General features: G+C 38.2%; 1 protein-coding gene across 1 annotated transcript in view; it reads right to left on the bottom strand.

The window, feature by feature from the left end:
• Nucleotides 1-21,122, bottom strand: part of JAG2 (jagged canonical Notch ligand 2) — a 60,173-nt gene that overhangs the window by 8,184 nt on the left and 30,867 nt on the right. The window contains exons 6-21 of the mRNA XM_072338902.1: nucleotides 13,279-13,409; nucleotides 12,778-12,897; nucleotides 11,414-11,527; nucleotides 10,464-10,577; nucleotides 9,822-9,935; nucleotides 9,288-9,334; nucleotides 8,834-9,007; nucleotides 7,717-7,867; nucleotides 7,315-7,479; nucleotides 6,638-6,751; nucleotides 5,422-5,535; nucleotides 4,968-5,081; nucleotides 4,177-4,293; nucleotides 3,336-3,363; nucleotides 2,280-2,365; nucleotides 93-206 (exon numbers count right to left, since the gene is read on the bottom strand). Coding sequence (XP_072195003.1) covers nucleotides 93-206; nucleotides 2,280-2,365; nucleotides 3,336-3,363; nucleotides 4,177-4,293; nucleotides 4,968-5,081; nucleotides 5,422-5,535; nucleotides 6,638-6,751; nucleotides 7,315-7,479; nucleotides 7,717-7,867; nucleotides 8,834-9,007; nucleotides 9,288-9,334; nucleotides 9,822-9,935; nucleotides 10,464-10,577; nucleotides 11,414-11,527; nucleotides 12,778-12,897; nucleotides 13,279-13,409 — 1,817 coding nt within the window. The remainder of the gene's footprint in view (nucleotides 1-92; nucleotides 207-2,279; nucleotides 2,366-3,335; nucleotides 3,364-4,176; nucleotides 4,294-4,967; nucleotides 5,082-5,421; nucleotides 5,536-6,637; nucleotides 6,752-7,314; nucleotides 7,480-7,716; nucleotides 7,868-8,833; nucleotides 9,008-9,287; nucleotides 9,335-9,821; nucleotides 9,936-10,463; nucleotides 10,578-11,413; nucleotides 11,528-12,777; nucleotides 12,898-13,278; nucleotides 13,410-21,122) is intronic.

The raw sequence follows: 21,122 nt of genomic DNA, 5'->3' as shown, positions 1-21,122 counted from the left end.
TAATACAACAGACTACTGCACATAAATTCTATACTAACTACACCGCATACAATTGTTTTTTGGGTAAAGGTTGATCGTAGATATAGGAATACCTTCTTGGCACCTAGGACCAACTCTTCCAGGGGGACAAGTGCATCGGTATCCATTGATTTCATCTATACAAGTGGCACCATATCCACAAGGGGAAGACTGGCATTCATCAATATCTAGATAGAAAATAAGTAAAAATCAATAGCAAGAACATAGAATATTGTAATTAAACAATTGTAATTAAATGTTTGCTGAGATGTAATCTGACAACATTGGGTCTTTTAGCATGCAAACACAGCTTGGCTTCAGAATTAATCTCCTAATTGGGAAGTACTAACATCTCAGCTGTAACCTTTTAACAGCCTCAAACAGATTTCTTTTATTTCTGTCCTAACTGAAGCCAACAAAACAACAGTCATCTGCTGACTTAACTCACAGAGCAGAAGTACTGGACAACTGGAGGTGCAAACGTCTTCTCTATAATCAGCTTTTGTCAGAACAGAACATGGGACTTAAGCCCTAGAGTCTGCTATTTAGACTTCACAGAAAAGCGCTTGCTTTCAGCAAGTTACAGTGTGCAAGAACTGAACAATGAGTTGGCTCAAAAGTGCCCTCCTAACCTTAATCCACTGTAAGAAGGGAGAATAACATAGGAAGAATAACTTAGTTTGTGATGGATGTTTCATGCAAAGTCTTAACTACAAAACAGTGAATAGACATTTATTTATTTAGATAGACTTTATCACTCAAAGATTCAGAGGCTTAGACTTGTAAATGCACTGAAAAAGGTGAGGAATTACTGTTCTTTCAGATGAAAATCAGGGAACTGACCAAAACTAATTTATGCACATATCTACCAATAGAGGTAACAAACCAACCTCCAAGCTGTGCTCCATAGGCCCCAGCTGTTTCATTTCTGATCATTACCAATTCCTCCCAAAGCATCTTTCAAAGGTTCCACAGAATTATTTAGGTTGGAAAAGAACCTTAGGATCATCAAGTCCAACCATCAACCCAAATAATAAAACAAGATTCCTTAGGTGCCCACATCCACAACATCTCACATACTACCAAGGATGAAGACTCACTTTCTTAATGAGACTCTCCTAATGCCAAACCACACTTTCCAAGAAGAAATTCTTCCTCATATCTGATCTACGGAATCTTCTCTTCAAGCTATATTGGTTTGGGACCATCTAAACAGCTGTTAATTTTGTTAGTCTTACCAGCACTCCATAACAGGCATTTTTGTCAGATCTACTCCTTTCATCTATTTATCAAAGAAGGGGAATAGTCAGTAATCCCACTACAAGTACACGGTATCTGTCTTCAACTAGTCTTCTCCATTTCACATCAATGAAATGAAACAGTTCGATACCCCTCAATAGGCATCTGGATGTGGATACACGTGTGATTATCTGGCACATCTGATTCTGTATCCAGAGATCAGTAACTCAAATATACTGATATAAGTGCTATAATTATCTATGGACTAGAGGTATCAGCTCATGTACTATTTGGCAGAATGAGGATGTAATCTCTATCTAAAAACACATCACTGTACTCAAGAGGCAGGATCGAGCAAACAGCGAAGTTTGATCTTCCAAAGGGTAAGCCTGTACATATACGTGTATGAGAATTAGGTCAAGATGGTAGTATTCAATTAAAAAGCATCTGTCCACAATAATTAAATGCAGTATTTCATTTTTCCCTGTTCAAGTTTGTCCTTCAGGTTAATATCTAGTTCTGTTTTATAGCTTCAGAAGACCCTTTATCATATTTCTTACAAAACGTTGCACTCTAGTCACTACACGTTATTCACATGCCACCACTACACCCCTCATATCTTCATTTGCTTGTGATGTCCCAGTGGGTTTTAGTTTCGAACATCAAATAGTACACTTAACGTGGCATCTTTAAAGTACTTTTGACAAGCAACTTATTAAACTTTCTATGAAGCTATAATGTTAGACCCTTCAGAAATGCATGACAAAAAGCAGCAACTGAGTCTTTGAGTAAACTGAAGTCAAGTCACTTCTACTCCATTTAATGGAATAAAGGAAGGAACAGAAACTGCCATCACTTGCAAGGTGAGTAACAGTGCCTGACTGACTCAGCTTGTGCTTCTGTTATTTGGAATTCAGCTGACCAAATGCAAGAAAGAAGAGTGAAAAGAGTCTTTTTTTCTGATTTTTGAAAGCTTGTACCATTCTGGCACACATTTTTACCCACATAGGTCCTTTACTTACTAATTCTGCAGTCAGGACCAGCAAATCCAGGTGCACATTCACATCGAAACCAATTGACACCATCAACACAGATGCCTCCGTTGTAACTGTAAAAAATAATAAATCATTGCAGAAGTGTTCTCAGAGTTCACTCACAAGTATAAAGATGAACAAAAACCATAGGTTCCTTACACAGCCTGTTCAAATAGATTCTTCCCACTGTCCCAATTTATGGTACTGTTTCACTATTCAACAAAATTAAGTCCTTGCTAATGCATATTACTAAGCAATCTGCATCATTTCATTGGTCTGCAATTAAAGCTTTGTTAATTAAGCCTTCTGCTACTGTTCTAAGGGACAAAGCTATCAGTAGATGGAGCTTACTTTATGATAAATAATATTGTTCAGTAACATCAACACCCACAAAAGCATTGTGTGGAAGCTCATCAATACAGCTCAACAAGATAAAGCAGTATTACAAAACTAAAACAAAGAAAGCCTGAGCTTTTATAGATTACAATAAAGAGCAGCATATTGGAGAAGCAGAAAACAGATCGATAATGCAAACAGCTTGCTTAATCCACATTAGTATTTTTCCCTTTCAAAAATATATGTAAGCTTCTGTATTTAAGATACCCCCACACTATACCTCCCCCCCAAAAAAGACTTTATTATAGAACATTCAATCTAACTGGCTGTTTTTACATTCCCCTAGAACTATTTCTTGTAAACTAACAGGTTTTGACTATTTCTCATTCTGAACTCAATCATATATACTTGCAATGTTATCAAGTCTGATTCATTTCATATTATAGTAAGTCAATCACCAGTCAGTTCTGGCATTGAAACTACAACAAAATCTTTTCTGTTCATATGACTCAACACAGCATCATTCTGTGTGCTTTGCTATTGTCAAGGAATGGATGAAAATATGACCAAAAAAATCTTTCTGGATTTGTACAAAGGCTGGTTTCAGTTTTTTAGATTAGAAATAGTTCTGATCTGGAGTTGAAATCTGTGTTCCCATGTTTAGACTTATTTTCACAATAGGCACAGAAGCAGAATCCTGCTGCTTACCATGGATGAGGGTTGCAGTCATTAGTATCTATAAAAAAAAAAAACAAAACAGTGTAACTTTTCTGGCATATTTATTTGTAGGGTACAACATTATAGTTTAAGAAAAAGAAAGCTAAGAAAAAATTCCTCCCTCATACACTTGTAAAGAATATTTAGTTAGACCTAGCAGTCCAAGGAAATACTTCTCAGAATACTTAAAACGGTGACAAATAGAACATCTTACAACTTCAGTAATCCTGATATATCAGCAGTACAGACTGATATGCAGCATGATGGCAACATAAAAATAAAACAGCGTATTGGTTCTATTGGTAGTGCCCAAAAATCCTGTAAAATGCCTTCTGAAGGATGACTGCAACTTTGATACATCATATGTATACATGCAAAATGTCAGATCTCTTAAGCATATCTTTTAAATCATCAACAATTTGCAGGCCTTACTCCACCTAACCAACTCAGTGTGTTGGTACACTGAAATAGTTTACTGCTAGCCAATGAGAAATAGCTGTAAATTCTGGAATATGCAACTACCATCTTATTTCCCACATACTTTTCATTATTAAAATTAACATGCAGAGCAAAACAATCCCCATAGGTACATATTCCTGAAGATTATTTTTCTGTAAGAGGTTGAAAGACTGACTTTGGCAGCAAGTTGAGACAAAAAGAAACATGACAAGTTCTTCATTCATTAGTCAAGGCATCATCTTCCCATCTACTTCCCACCCTGAATGATTCAGATATTTTGGCACTTGAATACTATAAGCTTGCTTTGTTTCAATTAACAGCTCTGTGCTAGACACTCCTAGTAGCTCAGGGGAAAAAAGGAGAGAAGCCTTACTCTGTGTGCACGTACGTCCTTCCCATCCTTCTTTGCAGATACAAGAAAAGGAATCTCCACTGCCAACACATGTTCCACCATTCATGCAAGGGTTTGGTATACAGCTGCTGTTTTTAGCTTTAAAAACAGAAAAGGTATCTATTTAGCACAACAAATATAAGATACTGATCATCGGGATACGTCAAGATACCTGAACAGCATTTGAGTCAGCACCAGCAGATTCCAGTGTCATGCATCACTCACTATCTTCACAATCAATTGCTTGATTGAATTATCAAGGTTTATGAAATAAATTATTAAAAATGTACCATGCAGTCTGAATTTTATTCCCTTTGAAAATATTGACAGTAATGCCCTACAGTTTACAACAACCCAGCCAATCATGTAGGAAGAACTCCTTCCATTTTATTATTCCTGTACACAAGCTCATATATAGTTCTCTCTGCAGGAGATCTGCATTATGAACTTCAGGCAAAGCTGAGGATTAAGTGTCCCTAAGGACATGAGTCCGGGTGTTCCAAGTTGCTGAGAAGCTACACAAAAGACAACATAAAGCTATCAAAAGTGATAAGTTTCCAAAATTCAGTATCTCATGTCAAGTGAGATGAACAGCCTGCCTAACAGGTGAATGCTGACTGCTGCTTATGACTGGACATTTTTCTACACGAAGTAAGAAACCACCCTGAAGTCATACATTAACTAAAACACGGGTTTGCCCATTTACTAAACAGTTTAGTGTTATCTCCTCTGTACTACTACTTGTAGTGTCAGTACACAGTTAAAGAGCATACCAATGTTGCAAGTACTTCCAATCCATTCCGGAGGACAGGAGCAGCGGAATGTATCTCCATCATCATAACATGTTCCACCATTGCTACAGGTGTTTGCATCACACTGGTATTCACCTACACATTGAATAAAAAGTTAAAATTTAGCAAGTTAAGGCCAACAAATTAAAAGACTGGGTAGTTTTTAAATCACAGTATTTTTTTTTTTTCTTAGAATCTGTATTAAAATTTAATAGCACAAGAAACGCATGGGTCCAGTTGATGCTTTATAATAAGCCAAAAACAGTGGAATCCAAAAGCATCTCTTAAGGCACAATTCCACTACGAGTTGTGAAAAATTAACTAAAAGTTGCTGCAAAACCAGCAGAGGTTTCAAAGTGACTTTATTGTGATTATTTTAAATTTCAGGAATCTCAGACTCATGCAAATAAAGAAAACAAAACCAAAAAACACTCACGTGAATGGCAAGTTTTTCCTTTCCAGTCATTCTTACATTCACAATAGAAGTCATTTACCAAGTCAATGCATCGGCCACCATTATGGCACGGGTTAGGAGAACAATCATTGAAGTCTGGAAAGAGATTCAAATAAGCCGACCCAGTCTAGCCAAGACCATGTGAAAGAACACAGTACTTCTCTATACAATAAGTTCCTCAGTAAAACAGTGCTTCTGATTGTTAAGAAGTTATCTTTATATAAAGAAAAAGTTTTCAATTGTCTAATACTGAGCAACACACATTATGAAAGTCTTCAGTAACTTAATAGAAAAGATTTGATAGCAATACTGCTGATTTTCAAGTCAGAGAGACAAAGCCATTTTCTTTATTTCATCAAATGTCTATTTTCAACCTTGTCAATTTTCTACCATGCAACTTAAAGGGAGGGAACACAATGTCCCAGAAAACGAGATCGAACTCAGGTCTTCCACATGAGATGAAGCTCTCTCTCCTGCTTAAGCAATTATTTTAGACCAACTTAATTTAGACTACACAAAAAACTTTTGACAGTGGTATGTACCAAGGGCTTCTCAGCCTTTCTTTCACATCTAAGTTGATGTACATCCTGTAATAAGCTTCAGCAACCTCTTCCCCTCATGTTTTAAAGTGGACTTAATTGAGTAGATAGCCATTTAGCACAGAATCAACCGCACTTCACTCTGAAGTAACTTAACCATGAATTTGATCCAGTATGCTTCCTTGTTATCCAAGGACCAATGAGCCTCAGCCAAGGTATCAAGAATAAAGGCTTGCTCTCATTAAGCCCAGAATACTAACTTGCAATATTCATTCAATAATCATTCAAACTGCAGCAGTTGTCCCAACAAAGGGCTAGAATGTTACATTTCTAATTCATGCAGTGAAGTAGGAGCACACTATAACTTGTACAAAGTTAAAAAGCTTTTCAAATTTGGAAATAAATAAGGATTAGTAAATTTGGACAAAGTCACTAAGCACTAAGTATGAAAAGTTAGATGTGCTTATAGCAATAAATGAGCCTTTTGAGCAGTCTTTTGCCTTTCCTAAGAGAAGGAAGTCATATTAAAAATACTTCAGTAACAGTCTACTCAGTTTGTTTGCCAAAGAACTGAGAAACTACTGCACTATTAACCATACACCATCATGACTGTTATAATGAAGTTGTAATACTAACACGCAATGCATAGTAGTACTTACTTGTGTCACACAATTCTCCCTCCCAGCCACTTGAGCAGAAACATTTAAATGAATCAACTTCATCAATGCATGTCCCACCATTCTTACAAGGTTTTCCAAGACAATCATTGATATCTACGACAAAAAATCAGCAATTATTGCTCAAGGCTGCCTTCACCTACTACAGTCAAGAATCTAGGTAAGGAAGTTCTAGGTCTCTAAAAAAAAGCAAAGCTATCCTATTTTCAAATGCACAAGAACAACTCAAAACATCTGTTTTCAAGCTTGGAAAGGATTCCAAAAGTGCTCTCTCACATATCTAGAGAAACTAGAGCACTGAGTTCACCTGGTATATAAAAAGCCAGATGTTCAAGAAACATCTGAAGCTACACTTGTCAGTCTCTCTCCACCAAACCCACATCAGAGAAAGCCACAACTTCTTTTATAAGACTGTAAAGAAAGGTAGTGGGTACAGACATTTGCATTAAAGTCGGACTAATTCCAGTTTTCTTCCAGAGTGAAGCACTACAGCAAGACAACAGTTACCAGAAAAAACTGGACTTCGAGCAGTATACTTGGAATCCACTATGCTCTATGCAGCTCTTAAAATCTCAGTGCATCACGTTGTAGAGCTTAACAATAAAGACTTTAAGGGGGTTTAAGATTACAGAAGTCATTTAGAATAAACTCCCACTTACTTTCATGACAGTATATTCCAGTAAAGCCTCTGTCACAAGCACAGGTGAAATTCCCTCCTGGCTGACTAATACACCGTCCATGAGGCCCGCAAACATTAGATGAAATGAAACGAATTCCTTCTTGGGTAGTATTGCTGAAGACTTCTATTGTGCAGCTGTCTATTACTAAAAATAGAAAGTAAACCATCAGACCACAGTCTGTATTGCCTCTTTTTAGTCATCAAAAGATTTCTCCAAAAATTAAGACATTCAACCTCTAAAAGAAAAACAGGCCTGCCACAAGCACTTTCTTATCCCTGTTTTGTAGGGCTTTAAGACAACAACACAACTTTGCACTATACTGCTCTACTTTTCTATACACCATCAATACAGCAAGACAAGTATCTGGACAACACCAGGTACCTTTACAGGAATTGTTCTTGCAGTGGTCCTTGAGATGAGAACAGTTCTTCCCATCATAGTCATCGGGGCAGGCACAATAGTAATCTCCTCCCAGATCATAGCATTTAGCCCCATTCTGGCAAGGGTTAGGTTCACAGAAATCAATATCCACCTGTAAGAGATAGATCACAGTTAACAGCAGCTGCAGCTTCATTTCTGAGGAGAAAACAGCTTTGTGTTGTCAGAAACAGATGAAAACAATTGATAAGAAACCTCAAGTTTTCACACTTATGGCTTTTCTACACTGCATTTCGTCATGCAACACAGAGGGAAACTTCAGGTTACTTTAGTCAATCCTGATACAGGGGACTTCTGATACTGTGATAAAAGATTCCTCTTCCTTGCAGAAGGCTGAATAAACACAATGACTTAGCAAAGAATGAGACATCATTACTATGGAACACTATCAGTCCCTTTTCTATTCTTCATAACCACAGACTAGAATGCCATAACAAGCTAAATACCAGTGCACTTAAATTGCCTCTGCAAGGCCCTTAAAAAGCACAGAACATTACAAAACTCTGTTCTCAGGAGTATTAGCCTCCAGTCCAACAATGGATTTTACTACTTTATTTTTTTTAATAATTATGCAGCCAAAAAGGAGAAAAAATAAAATCAAAGCTTATCAGAACAGAAGGAACCCCAGTACTCTAAGCATTTAATTCACCAGAATATGTACAATTCCAGCTGCAAGAGATATTCTCAGCAAGCTATTTTGTGCTCTCACATGAAACATACAAAGTAGACTACAGAAAACAGTTAAGGTCTGAGAAAGACTCCTCAGATCTCTTCTATCAGATGCTTCCGTTTGTTTCCTTCCATTAGTTTAAGTTTCCCCTTCCCGATGTAAGTTCAGTAGCTGGGACTTTAGCATCAGGAATGAATGGTAGATATTTCCTGCAACACACATGGCAAGCAGCCAATTTTCCCTCTATTATTCAAACAGACTTGTTGAAACTTTAATTACATATTACAGCACAAAGCATCCAGAAGCAGAGCACTCAAGATACAATTCTCGAGAATTCTTAAGAACTTAATCCATGAAAACTATTGTAGTTAATGTAGCCACTGCACTCACCTCACAGAAGACCCCTGAGAAGCCCTGTGCACACAGGCAAGCAAAGCCATTCACCAGGTCTTTGCAGCGGCCTCCATTTTGGCATGGATTGCTTTCACACTCATTTGTCTCTATCTCACAATTTTTGCCCGTGAAACCACGAGGACATATGCAACGGTAATCATTCACTTCATCCTTCAGGGAAGGGAAAAGAACAGAACTGTAGGAAGGTTTGCTTATTTGATAAAACTTGTACAAAATATTTCAAGCCATTTTTATTCTCTGATATAGTGAACAGCAGTAGCACCACAAAATAATTCTGTTAAGACTTTGTGAACAGAATCTGCATGGGTAAAAACTGAAATTTTAACATAGCTTACAGTCTCGTTTAGCCCATCAGCTGCTAAAGCTACAGAATCTGTAAGTAGTTAAAACAGATTATATCACGTTGAAAATAAAAACTGACAAGGGTTACCTTGCAAGTACCTCCATGTTGACATTGTCCATGACAGTCATTAATATCTATGGATAAAATACACGTTATTAGAATTTATGGAAGATAAAGCTCTAAAATACATGTCTAGAATAAAACAGCAGAACAAAGGACTTTCATTTCCTAGATGTCTGAATGGGAAGCAAAGCTGCTTGAAATCTTCAGATATTCTTATTTTAAACAAACTGGATCTCAACAATAGAAATTAAATAGCATTACCTAATTTCACATTTAAACTTTCAGGTAAAAAGTATTCAAAACTGAACCAATGTGACAGCCAGAACCAGAGACACACAGTCTTCTCTAAGGAGATGTATTAGGAGTTAAGTTGATTTTAACACCAATTACATTTCTAGATCTAGATGCTACTTTCAACTTTGCTAGAAGTTAGGAAAATCCTGACAGCAAGCAATTTTCTTATACAAGTATCTACACTATTATTCATTATTAAGCCTTTAGGAAAAGGGTAAAGCATCCTATGGTCAATATATATATATACACTAAAGAAATACTAACTGATATGACAATTTACTCCTTTCCATCCTGGAATGCAGTCACAGTAATATCCACCAATGAGATTTTTGCAAGAGTAAGCATTAACACAAGGCTTCCCCTCACACTCATTAGCATCTGTGAAAGAAGATAAAAGAAAGAAGAGAATAAAGAACAAACCCAGAAACAGATTACCGCAGCACCAAGCAAAGTCCCCATGCAATCCAAGCATCAGAAGCTTGTCTTATACAAATTGGTAGGGCAATAAAACCATTTACATACAACAGGTTTTCAAAGCACGCTCATCTACAATAGCACATGCATGTTATCTTACTTCTCCCATTTGCTAAAATTCCAGTAAGGGCAACATGTTAGTTAGGGCAAACCGCTTTCTTGCCTTCATAGGATAAGTCACTTTCTGCCACCATGAATTAGGAGCTACCATCACCAGTGCTGTATTCTGAGACAGAGCAGTTACTGGGCATTCTAGAAGAACTATTTAAATAAGCTTAAGCTGGCACACTCGTGGTCACAAGTTCACTTGAAACATCTATTTAAAACCTGAGCTAAGATATACAGCAATACACAACTTCAGCTCTTATTCAATACTCACTACTTGAGAATTCTTTTCAGTGGCTTTCCAAGCTAGAGAATACAATTACTTACCAAGCTGACATGTTGCTCCAATCCACTGCTGTGGACATATACACTCAAATGAGTTAATATGATCAATACAGGTCCCTCCTTGAGCACAAGGGTTAGATGCGCATTCGTCAATATCTGCGAAGTCAGAGTGTACTTTTCATTACAAGGTTTAAAAACCTGTGTTTCTTTTAAAGTGACTTTGCAAGGAGAAAGCTGTGTTGTTATACAACAGCTCACAAAGAAACTAACCATTCTGACCTAGTTGTTTTTTACTTTGACTTCTCACATTTTTGAGATTGGGGAGAGAGGAAACCTGCAGTCTTATACCCACAAACTACAGGAACTGATCTGTCAATTTACACATCACATTCCTAGATCATAACACAGGATGAAACAATATTTTTCAAGTACAGCTGCTGGTGAAAAGCAATGTAAGAATCTGTCAAAACCAGAAAATGTGCAAATCAAACCCAGATACTCACTAGCAAATCAATTGTTACATATCCCTACCGAAGATGTCAATTGCTTCCCCTGTCCACCAAGGCAAAGATTGATTCTTAACAGAGACACCTATTCTTCCAACTACTTCAAGGGAGAATCTTTCACGTTTATGTTTCTTAAAATGATTTCAGTTTATTTTACTTTAGTTCAGCTAAATAGCTTAAAAATCTCCCAGAAACTTTGACAGCAGAGCATTTCTTCATAGATACCTTTAAGAGCACTGTAGGTAATGTGACCTATGCTTTTGAACAACTTGTAAATCTAAACTGCATCGCATACATATTGATTTTAACACACCACAGGCCACACAGTACCATTCATCTCTTGAGTTTCCCAACACGTAGCTGTTAAAATCCAGGTAAAGCTTCTTCCAAATCCCACACCTGCACAGTATGATTATTAGCGTGTGTTTTTTTTGTTGTTTAAATCTTCTAGCCCAAGAGGTCAGCCATCAGTAAAGGCATACCCACCAATAGCACATGTTGGTCCACTCCACCCTGATGGGCAGTGACACTTGAAGCTCGATGAAATCTCATGACAAGTTCCACCATTAGCACAGGGATTAGATACACAAGCGTGCTCCGCTGGAAGAAAGAGGGAAACACCCTTGCTGAGCACTACTCCAATATCAAATAAAGAGAACTCACATACTTAGCAAACGTGTTTTGATTAAAAGTGACAATGAAATCCGCATCACATTTTCTAACTACTAACATTAAAAGCATCACGATAGACAGGCCACCATATCTCTACAAACAGCAGCTAAAGTTTCCCATTAATATACAGCTTCAGCCTCACACTTTCACCTCCAGACTGCTCCAGCACTTTTTTTTTTCCTTTGAAAAAACAACACTTCAGTGACACAAAGCAGGTGAGACATAGGCAGACATCTGAAAACCACTAACAGCTTAAGTATCAAAGGTCTGTTTAGCTTCATTCTAATACTGTTTCTTGGAAACAGCAATGAACAGAGCTACTTGCAATTATAGGCAGCACTGCCTGGTGTCACTCCATGTAGGGTTGTAACATTTGCAGGAGCTGCAAAGTAACAATCACTTGAGATACTTCCTCTCTCAGAAGCCAACGTAGCTTTGGGAAAGAGAAAAGCAATCCCTTTATTAGTCAAAGGGAATGCTGCTAGCATTTATATTTTGGGACTTCTCCTTCAGGTAAGTTATCTAGCTTGTAGAATGAATTCACTTTGTCTTGGAAGCTTTGTTTATGAGCTGTTTTAGGCACTAATACATATCTTCCACTAATAATCATTCTAGAACTTGACAAATATATTTCCTATGGTTTGGGTTGGAAGGAACCTTTAAAAGACCATCCAGTTCCAACCCCTGGCTATAGGCAGGGCCACCTCCCTCTAAACCAGGTTGCTCAGAGCTCAGCCTGGCCTTGAACACCTCCAGGGAGGGTGCATTCACAGCCTCACTGCACAACCTGTTCCAGTGTCTCACCACCCTCACAGTATAGAGTTTCTTCCTAATATTTAGTTTAAATCTACTCTCTTCCAGTTTAAAGCCATCTCTCTCCCTACTGTTTTACTACCACTAACTTTCAATGCAAGCTATGAATATTCAATCTATTTTATCCAAAACTTCACAGTATATTCTGATATTATCTACACACTGCAGTTTATAGAAGTTCAAATAAAACATACATTTGATAAACATGAAAACTGATGAAAATACAATTTAATGAACTCAAAACCCAAAACACATTAAGAGAAAGAAAAAGCGAGTTCTCCCTGTCAACACCTGCAAATAAGGCTAACTAGAGCACAGCTCTGCTTAAAACTGTTTCAGGTTACACATGCAATATCCAGAAGTACCAATTTCACAGTTCTTTCCAGAGTAGCCATCTGGGCAGGCACAGCGATATTCGTCTGGTTCAGTATTCATACAGGTTCCACCATTCAGGCAGGGATGGTGATTTCCACAGTAATTCAAATCTGGACAAAGAGAAATGCCAGTCAGTGGGAAATAATTCCAATACTACTATTTTAATCCCTAGTCAGACATAGAGACACATTTCTGGCTGGAATATCATTCACCCATATCATCCCCATATTCCACTAGCTAGGCTGTCAGATCACTAACACCCACAGTACAAGAAAGGATGAACAAAAGAACTGGATGAGTTAGAGGAGGCAGGTTCATTCCAAGACTTTCGTCTTAAGCTTCCTACACCTTACAATGTTTAGTCACCACCTGCCATGAAAGGATTAGAGACAGAAATACTCTGGTTGTTGTACACTACCAGGAAAAAGAAGTGGTTAATGAATTATCAGTTAATCATGCAGCTTGACTTATTTTTTTTTAAGGTTAAGTACCTTTGTTACAGAGCAGGCCACCCCAGTTGGTTTCACAATTGCACTGCCATGGTTCATTACAGCTCCCATGAGCACAGCCTGGGTAGCGGACACACTCATCACAGTATTGTCCTTGCCAACCATAATGACACCTAAGATGTAAGTTGACATGTTAAAAGTTAGCAACGTGTTGCTTAATTATCAGTATTATGGGTATTTTGAATGCTACACTTACCATTCTCAAGCACACGGTCAGCTGTTGAATATGCAATAGATAAGTTTTATTTCTGCCACTCAGAAGGCACACTGTAGTCTTGCTGAAGATCTTTCCTGAACTCACCTTGCTCAACCCCATTACACACAATAGCAACAAACTAAGCACCGTGTTATATGAAATCAGGTGTCCCTTCATAAGGAATCCCATCATCGCATAATCATCTCACACTAGGATAAAAGTGATTGACGTATGAAGTGTTAATGATACTTTACTAAAAGGAGAATGCTTTCAGGAGATGAGCTGCTTTGTTTTCACCTTTCTCAAGAGTTATTTAAGGAATTTTTCTATTGTATCTTTAGCAGCATTCACAAAAGCAGTACTCCTTGGGAAAGGAGAACAGAAACAAAAGCCACTGGTAATCCATGTAAGAAGTTTATATTTTTATCATGAGATTTCTTCAGCAACAACTGTCTTTACATAACATCTGTGGTGGTGCCCAAAAACATGCTAACAAGGTAATATTTATGCTACGGAACAAGCATTAAAGGCATGAGCCTCTGCGTTTTGTGTTTTTTAAGTGCATTTAACATACATTCTGATCAAACAGAATTAGTAAGCTTCCTCTGTTAGGCTGAAAACATTTGACTGTTCTTTGGAATATTTCTTATAGAGTATTTAAGAGCCATATCAGCAACAAAGGTGCATAAAACCACATTGAATGGGAACTGGACACAGGCAAGCCAGTGAAGATCGGAGCTCCCAAGCCTGGGGGAAGGCAGGTACATAGGAAAACTGTACTTCTGTTTTTAAATCCATTACTTGTCTATTAGCAGAATGTTGTGAATACCATTAAATAGAAACCTTAACTCTTCTGGGTACCAGAAAAGATGAGGAAAAAAACCTGGTTCCTTGGGAATCAATTCATTTCCACCACCTAAACAAGCATTATTGATCCCCAGAGGACTAGATCAGGTTTATGACAGCAGTAAGCATTTTAAATTTCTATTTACATGCAGAAAGAATTCTGACATAGATCTTCACAAGGAAGCTGTTCTCTCATATAAAGCTCCAGAACTACTTTGAATTCTCAGTCTCAGCTTCCCCTCTCAGTTCAAAGCCTCAGAGCTGCAGGATCTGTACAGGACAGCCTCAGTTGTTTGAGCAATCCAAAGGCCTTCAACTACCTTTTCTTTAGTAACGTGAGGCTGTCAGAAGAACATGCATGCTTCAGGAGAAGTTTGCTTTTGCTGTATTAGCAGTAAGAGGAAACAAATACTGTTCCTGCTAAATTTCATCTTTTCCTTCCTTCTCAGGGACAGAAAAAACTTTTCCGAAGCTGATAATAAACAATAAAAAAAGCACTAACTCACTTTACTGGCCCTGGCCCAAGTTAGCATCCATGCCAAACCTGGCACTGCCACCAGTGATTCACCATGACTATCTCAGTCTGAGCCAGCTCTCCACCCACATACAGCAAGTATTTTCAAGGGCTGAAAGTCTGCATCACAACACAGACATCACAGTACATCTATTTGTTTTCTATACCTAAATAGAGACCAAGTTCCTTTAACACTGCATTGATAATTAAGAGAGAAAAGAAAAAAATTCTGCCACCTTCCTAGAAATTGAAAGCACTTTAAGCACCTACCTGAATTTGTAGGTATGCTCAACTCTGCATTAAGATGAGCTTAACAGAAAAGGGTTGCTGCTTCATTATATTCAACACAAACTTTACTGTTAAATGTACAGCCGAGCTGGAGGGAAATCATTTCTACAGGCCAGAGGCAGCCCAATCAAAGGAACACAGTGTTTACAAGTCAAAAGGTTACTATGTGGTAAGCTGATCAGCCTGCAGTTTACAAGGAAGAATAAATTAGGATTTCCGCTTAAACAGGAAGTCTGGTCGCATCCTACATTAGCAGGTGCTAGGACAGCTTTAATCCCACTTCCTTCTAAAATGATAATGTTTAATAAATCTCAGCTCACTAAGAGCAAGATGTGATCGATCAAGTGAAACCAAGTTAGAAATGGGCAGATTGCAATTAGAAGATTAAAGAAAATCAAGTCAAAATGAGGGAAAAAAAGCTCAAAAGATGCAAGGAGAAGCAGAATTCCTTTTCAAATAATGACCACTTTTTAAAGCGAAGGAAAACTATCAGTGCTGCTAGTGGTGGGCTGAAATTTCCTCCTTCCCATCTCCTTACTGAGGACAGCTAGGAAGTTTCTGCAAACCTAAGTTTTTCACATCTGAATAAATACGAAAGCCAAATTTAGAGAATTAATAAAGATTCCCATTGTTCAATGGACAAAGAAAATTCTTACTGGAATCAAGATTCTACTTCCTTTGTCCTTCCCCTCTGCTGACTTCATCGGCTCTAACTCCTCTTTACAACCAACCGCAAAACAAAATCAGAGATGGCTTAATCTCAGCCTTTGCTGGGTTATTAGCAGTACAAAAGAAGCTACCATAAATAGATTGTTACAGTTTAGTAACTTCCTGATGGAAGCCTGAAGCTCAGGCATCTGCTCCCAGGCCAAAGCCTCCCTGCAGGTCAGGATTAAAACAAAGAGCGCAACAGGAATAGAAGAACAATTGTTAGTCCTTCTGGAACTGAGAATTTGCAGGAAAGATCCCGATAACTCTACAGATATGCTTCACAGATTTCATTTTCCTTAGGCAAGAGTCTGGGGGCAACAGAAAATGAGAATTTAAGTACAAGGCCAAAGCAGAGGAGGTGGTAGGAGTTAACATTAGCAAAACTTTGATATAACTTCTCAGTTTTGTGACTAAAGAAACTGCAACCATGCAAGAAAAGAAATGGTTCTCAGAGACAAGCAGGTAAAACCACAGTAGGTCAACTCAGTGTATACGTAGAATAAACAAGTGAGGCTTCAAGCAACTAAATTCCAGGATAAGGAAGATCTTCTACAGTGTATTCAAAACCACAGAATCATTAAGAAACTCCACAGAAGCACTCATCATCATGCAGAATTTAATGATACACAAGGACTCAGAGGAGGGGAAAGAAATAGATTTTTTCAATAGTTTCAGCTCCGTGAAGTAAAAATTGTACTTAGAGAACCACGTTTTTCCTATATTCCTCTGGAATAGCTCTACATAAAGGAAAAGCTGACAGCAGTCAATGTTTTCCCTGAGCACGTTTGCAGTAAGTATACAGTTAAATCTAGATTAAAATGGAACATTCTTGAATCAGACAGCACAAGGTGTTCAAAAGATTCTGTATTCTTGCAAAGCAAACGAACATGACCTTTATCTGAGAGCAGGCTGGTCTAATTTGACCTAGTTTGGGTGGATAGCAGGACTAGATTACTATGGCAATCTTTCCATTCCCTGTGATTTTATAACAATATTCCTAAAGCAGCAAAAGTGATGTGGAAAGGCGAGGAGACTTACTCAGACCCTAACAGTCTGAAAAGCACAGTCCCTCAGCAGTTGGTATGATTGATCAACAACAAAGAAGTCTGTCATGCACCAAGAAGTTACAGTGCTATCTACGGTCAACTTCATCCATTCACCTGTTTTATGCCACCTTTTCACATGGCTTGAAACAGGAGAAATAAACACTTCTAGTTGTTTGCAGATCCTAAACCATCAGTGCAGAATTAGTTGAGAAATGACATATTGCAGGCTTAGGACAGAATACCTAAGTCAACTCTGTTCTGCATTGAAGTCTGAGCAACTAATGTGTACGTACACCTAAACCACCAACAGCACAAAGAAAATAAAAACCATGTATGAAGTCTCGGCCAAAGTATGGAGCCCAAAAACAAAGAAACAAGGAGGACGTTCCCCAGAGCAATACTTGCTTCTAATTATCATCTTCCTGCTATCTTGTACATTCTATGAACACGTAGGAGGAAATATCAGTGTGATGAGAGATACACACTTTTTTTTTGAAGCAGGATTTTTGGAGAGACCTTCTCCCACTCAGATTTCAATTAGAAAGTGTGGCCAAAATACTGAGCACAGGAAAACAAAGCAAAACAGTGACATTAAGAACAGAAGCAAAATGCATCATTCAGAGGTTGGGGGAAAAACAACCTTCTTAAATAGAAAACCACTGAGTTTTCTGATGACGCGAACAGGATGGTGTTACACAGACCAGAACAATGGCTTTATATTAGCTATTTACTTAAAATAACTATAAGAAACTCTGTTTAATCTTCCACAAGATTGTTGCATAGCAGGGAGCAATACGGTCTTAATTGCTCTTACAACTCTGGGCATTCAAACTCAATACTACAGGCAGTATGGGATCCACTAAGAACTGGTGAGGTCACAGAAATGCATTCTCTGCCTTCCTGCCTTAGAAACTGGCATGAATCAGTTTTGTCAGCAAGAAAAGATGCTCATTAGTGTACGCAAACCCTTCAATTACTCCTCTACTTCTCTCAATCCTACTGCTCTTATTAGACCAAACAACACAAAGCTTTCCTACAAACCTGTTCCTCCTATAATAAAGTTACTGAAAGTTAACATTCATGCCCCAGTGCCTTATTTAGTTTGGTGAAGATGATAGAGGGGATGGTTCAACATGGTTTACCCAGAACATAAGGGTTGCTTGCAGTAAGTGGCTCTTAGGGTGCAACTACTTCACATCAGGAACATGCTTTCTCAGTGAACTGCCTGATCTTTCCTGTTCGTGTGCTGGTTCACATCAGAGCTGTTTTGGAACAAAGGAACTGGATTAGTTTAACCTAAAAAGATGGTAACATAAGACAAAGTATATCAGGAGCACACCTAATGCCTTCCAGCTGCAAACAGACATTCAGGCCACAGGAACAAACCAGAGTTAAAAGCAACACTGAGAACCTGATATCCATGGTAAAAACACTTCAATACTACATCTTTTGATCTGCTGTTCTAATTTGTCTGTGCTACCTACTAAGGTAGACGGGTTAAGATGCTACATTTTTTATTCCCTATGCTTGCTCACTTCTCCTGGGAATTACTACTCACTAAGATATATTCCATGCTTCCTCTGCGTGACATAAGACCTGCCTTTCCCCTGGACTTGGCCTACGTTCCAACACAGTTCCACAGAGATGCAGTCAACTACAGGCTGAGCAGCAGTAAGAGATTCTGATCCCTTTTTGCTTTGGAAGAAAAATTCAAGCAAAGGCAAAAGGACATCCAAAAATACTATCAGCCTAGTAGAACTATGTGACAAGGCATAAACTGAACTTCTGCCAGACCCAACCACTCTGGATCACAAGGCAGTGAAAGATTAAGCTATTAAGCAGTCTACTGGCAGCTTAAGAATGGTACCAAACAGTCAGCAGTATCAATCAAGGAAGGGGATGTCATCTGTGGTTTCTTCTTGTTCACCTTGGTAATATCCTAAGGTGACTGAGCCTAGCACACTTATAAGCAATTAGATAAAACTTCATTCTTCTCTAGACAGTTTAGTGGGATTTAATGAAGCAACTCAAATGATGCAAACAAAAAGCATCAATTGTTCTGGCTTGACAGTGTTGCTTCTTTGACAGTCCTTCCTAATACTGTGGCCTGGTGAAGTCAATCCATTAACAAGATCACTTGGTCTGCCACAGCAGGCTACAGAGTTCAGCAAATACCAAACTCTGGATATGGATAAAAAGAAAAGACACTGATTGAAAAAACAAAAACACTAACATTCTCCCCATCTTAGCACAATTCAATTAATTTGTTTTCCTCAAGGGTGTCATTTTGCGATAAATATTGAACATTACTTCTGAACCACCTTCTGAATAAGAAAAACCTACCACCCAGACTCAGGGATACCACAAAAATAACTTCCTACATCAAGATGTCTTAAAGTCTGCTATTTATTTTCATTTATTTGAATAAAAATGCAAGAAAATAGCAAACTTAACATCGCCCTATTAGCTCCTCTAAAGAAAAGGTATCTATTTGCTCAGCTGATGAGATTCAGCTTCAGCTAGCAGCCTGTAAGTTATGAGCAGTCAGCAGTCATTCATCTACAGCAAAGACTTGGTCTTGCTTGAACATTTAATCCAAGAGCAGCCCTAAATTACTCTAGAAAATATCAAAGCACAGGAGGTAAATTCAGAGCCACTGCTTAAGTTACCTGCAGGCTCATGCAAGTTGAAGATGGAAACTCCTTTCCACCTCTGTTTATAAATACCACTGCACACTTGGCAATGAAGTAGCAACTGGCACCAGTAGATTTCCATGCATCTCACACCCATGTTTTTCTCACATTTTCATTTTCCTTTTGAATTAAAAAGACATTGTTTTCACCTGTTAAATGACAGCAGCAACTGTCCAGAGACCAGGAAGAAGGAATCTAGATTATAATTCAATAGCACCAAACAGGTTTTTTTTAAGTAACAGCTTCCTTTGTACTGTTGAAGATAAAGGTCACATCTCCAAGGCTTATTTTTAGTTCAGCATCGTTTTTCTATAGAAAGGATTATCCATTTGGATTAGAAGGTCCCCCTCTAACATAGCCTAGTAACCATTATGGAATACAAACTAGAGGTATCTGCATGACTGAGCTCAAGCAAACAAGTCACTTTCGGAGAGCTGAGAGCCTTTTGCAATAGTAGAAATAGTGGCCATGCACAGAAAAGATTATTTTTCTTCAACCTGCTGACTAACTATCACTTGAGTAGACAGGAATGAAGAATTAAGACAAACTGTATACAACCCATCTGGAACATTAAGCCCCTTATTCCTTCCTCCTATTCATTTTTAGGTGACTGAATCTATCCACAGTAGTGAGATTTATGGTCAGAGTCCTTCAGTAGCCTCAGTGTTACTTTGGCAAGGTTCATTAAGGTAGGCAGAATGGAAGGGGCACCTAGATGCTTCTTCACGCCCCTGACATGGTATGTAGGAAGGAATTTGTTCACAACACAAATTTCTTACAGACACCTTTAAAAAAAAGGGTATCCTAAGAATCCATACCTCATCTTCAGTGGCTCTGTATTCCCTCCTCAGTGTTCCTCCCACTCTCCAATTTCTGTTCCTCCCAATACAGCAAGTGTCACAGAGAAATGAAAGTTCACAATGAAACTAACTCTTTACTCCCAGGGTTTCACATTTGCCATAAACTAATTGCTTTCATCATTATTCAAAGGCTCTTGCATTCCAAAAGCAAACATTCACAGGCTCCTAGGGCACTCTTTGGATAGATAAAGAACTCAAGAAGCCTTGAGATGAAGCAGAAGCCAGCAGAATAGGTTCTCAAGGTTCTTGGAAGGCTCAAGAAAAGGAGTATTTCTTGCTCAGTAAAGATCATCAGAAGCAACAAAAATACACAAAAGACTTAAGATCACAAGGAGAACTTTCAACAGTAAAAGCCCAAAAACCATTAAAACTACTTTTTCACAAAGGAAATGAGGGATTAGATAAACATCTGCCCTGAAGAATCTTCTCAGGGAAATTTTTAGTTCATCAGAAGTGAAACTGCCTATGCACAGCACCACACTACGCCTCATATACAAAACTAGCGCAGAATTTTCAGTCAGATCTGAGAACTACAACACAATCTTCTACAAGGCAGGAGCATCTGAGAAAGTTTCAAGGCAGCGTGAAACTAAGATAATATTATTTAAGATTTTCCATTACACACCATACTCCAGTGTCAGAAGCCTCCAGCTCTCCAGCAGAATAGGACTA

The sequence above is a fragment of the Excalfactoria chinensis genome, chromosome 5 (genome assembly GCF_039878825.1).
Source record: "Excalfactoria chinensis isolate bCotChi1 chromosome 5, bCotChi1.hap2, whole genome shotgun sequence".
In the NCBI taxonomy this organism is placed as follows: domain Eukaryota; kingdom Metazoa; phylum Chordata; class Aves; order Galliformes; family Phasianidae; genus Excalfactoria; species Excalfactoria chinensis.
The sequence above is the reverse complement of the archived record's forward strand: the minus strand, read 5'-3'. Positions and strand labels throughout refer to the sequence as shown.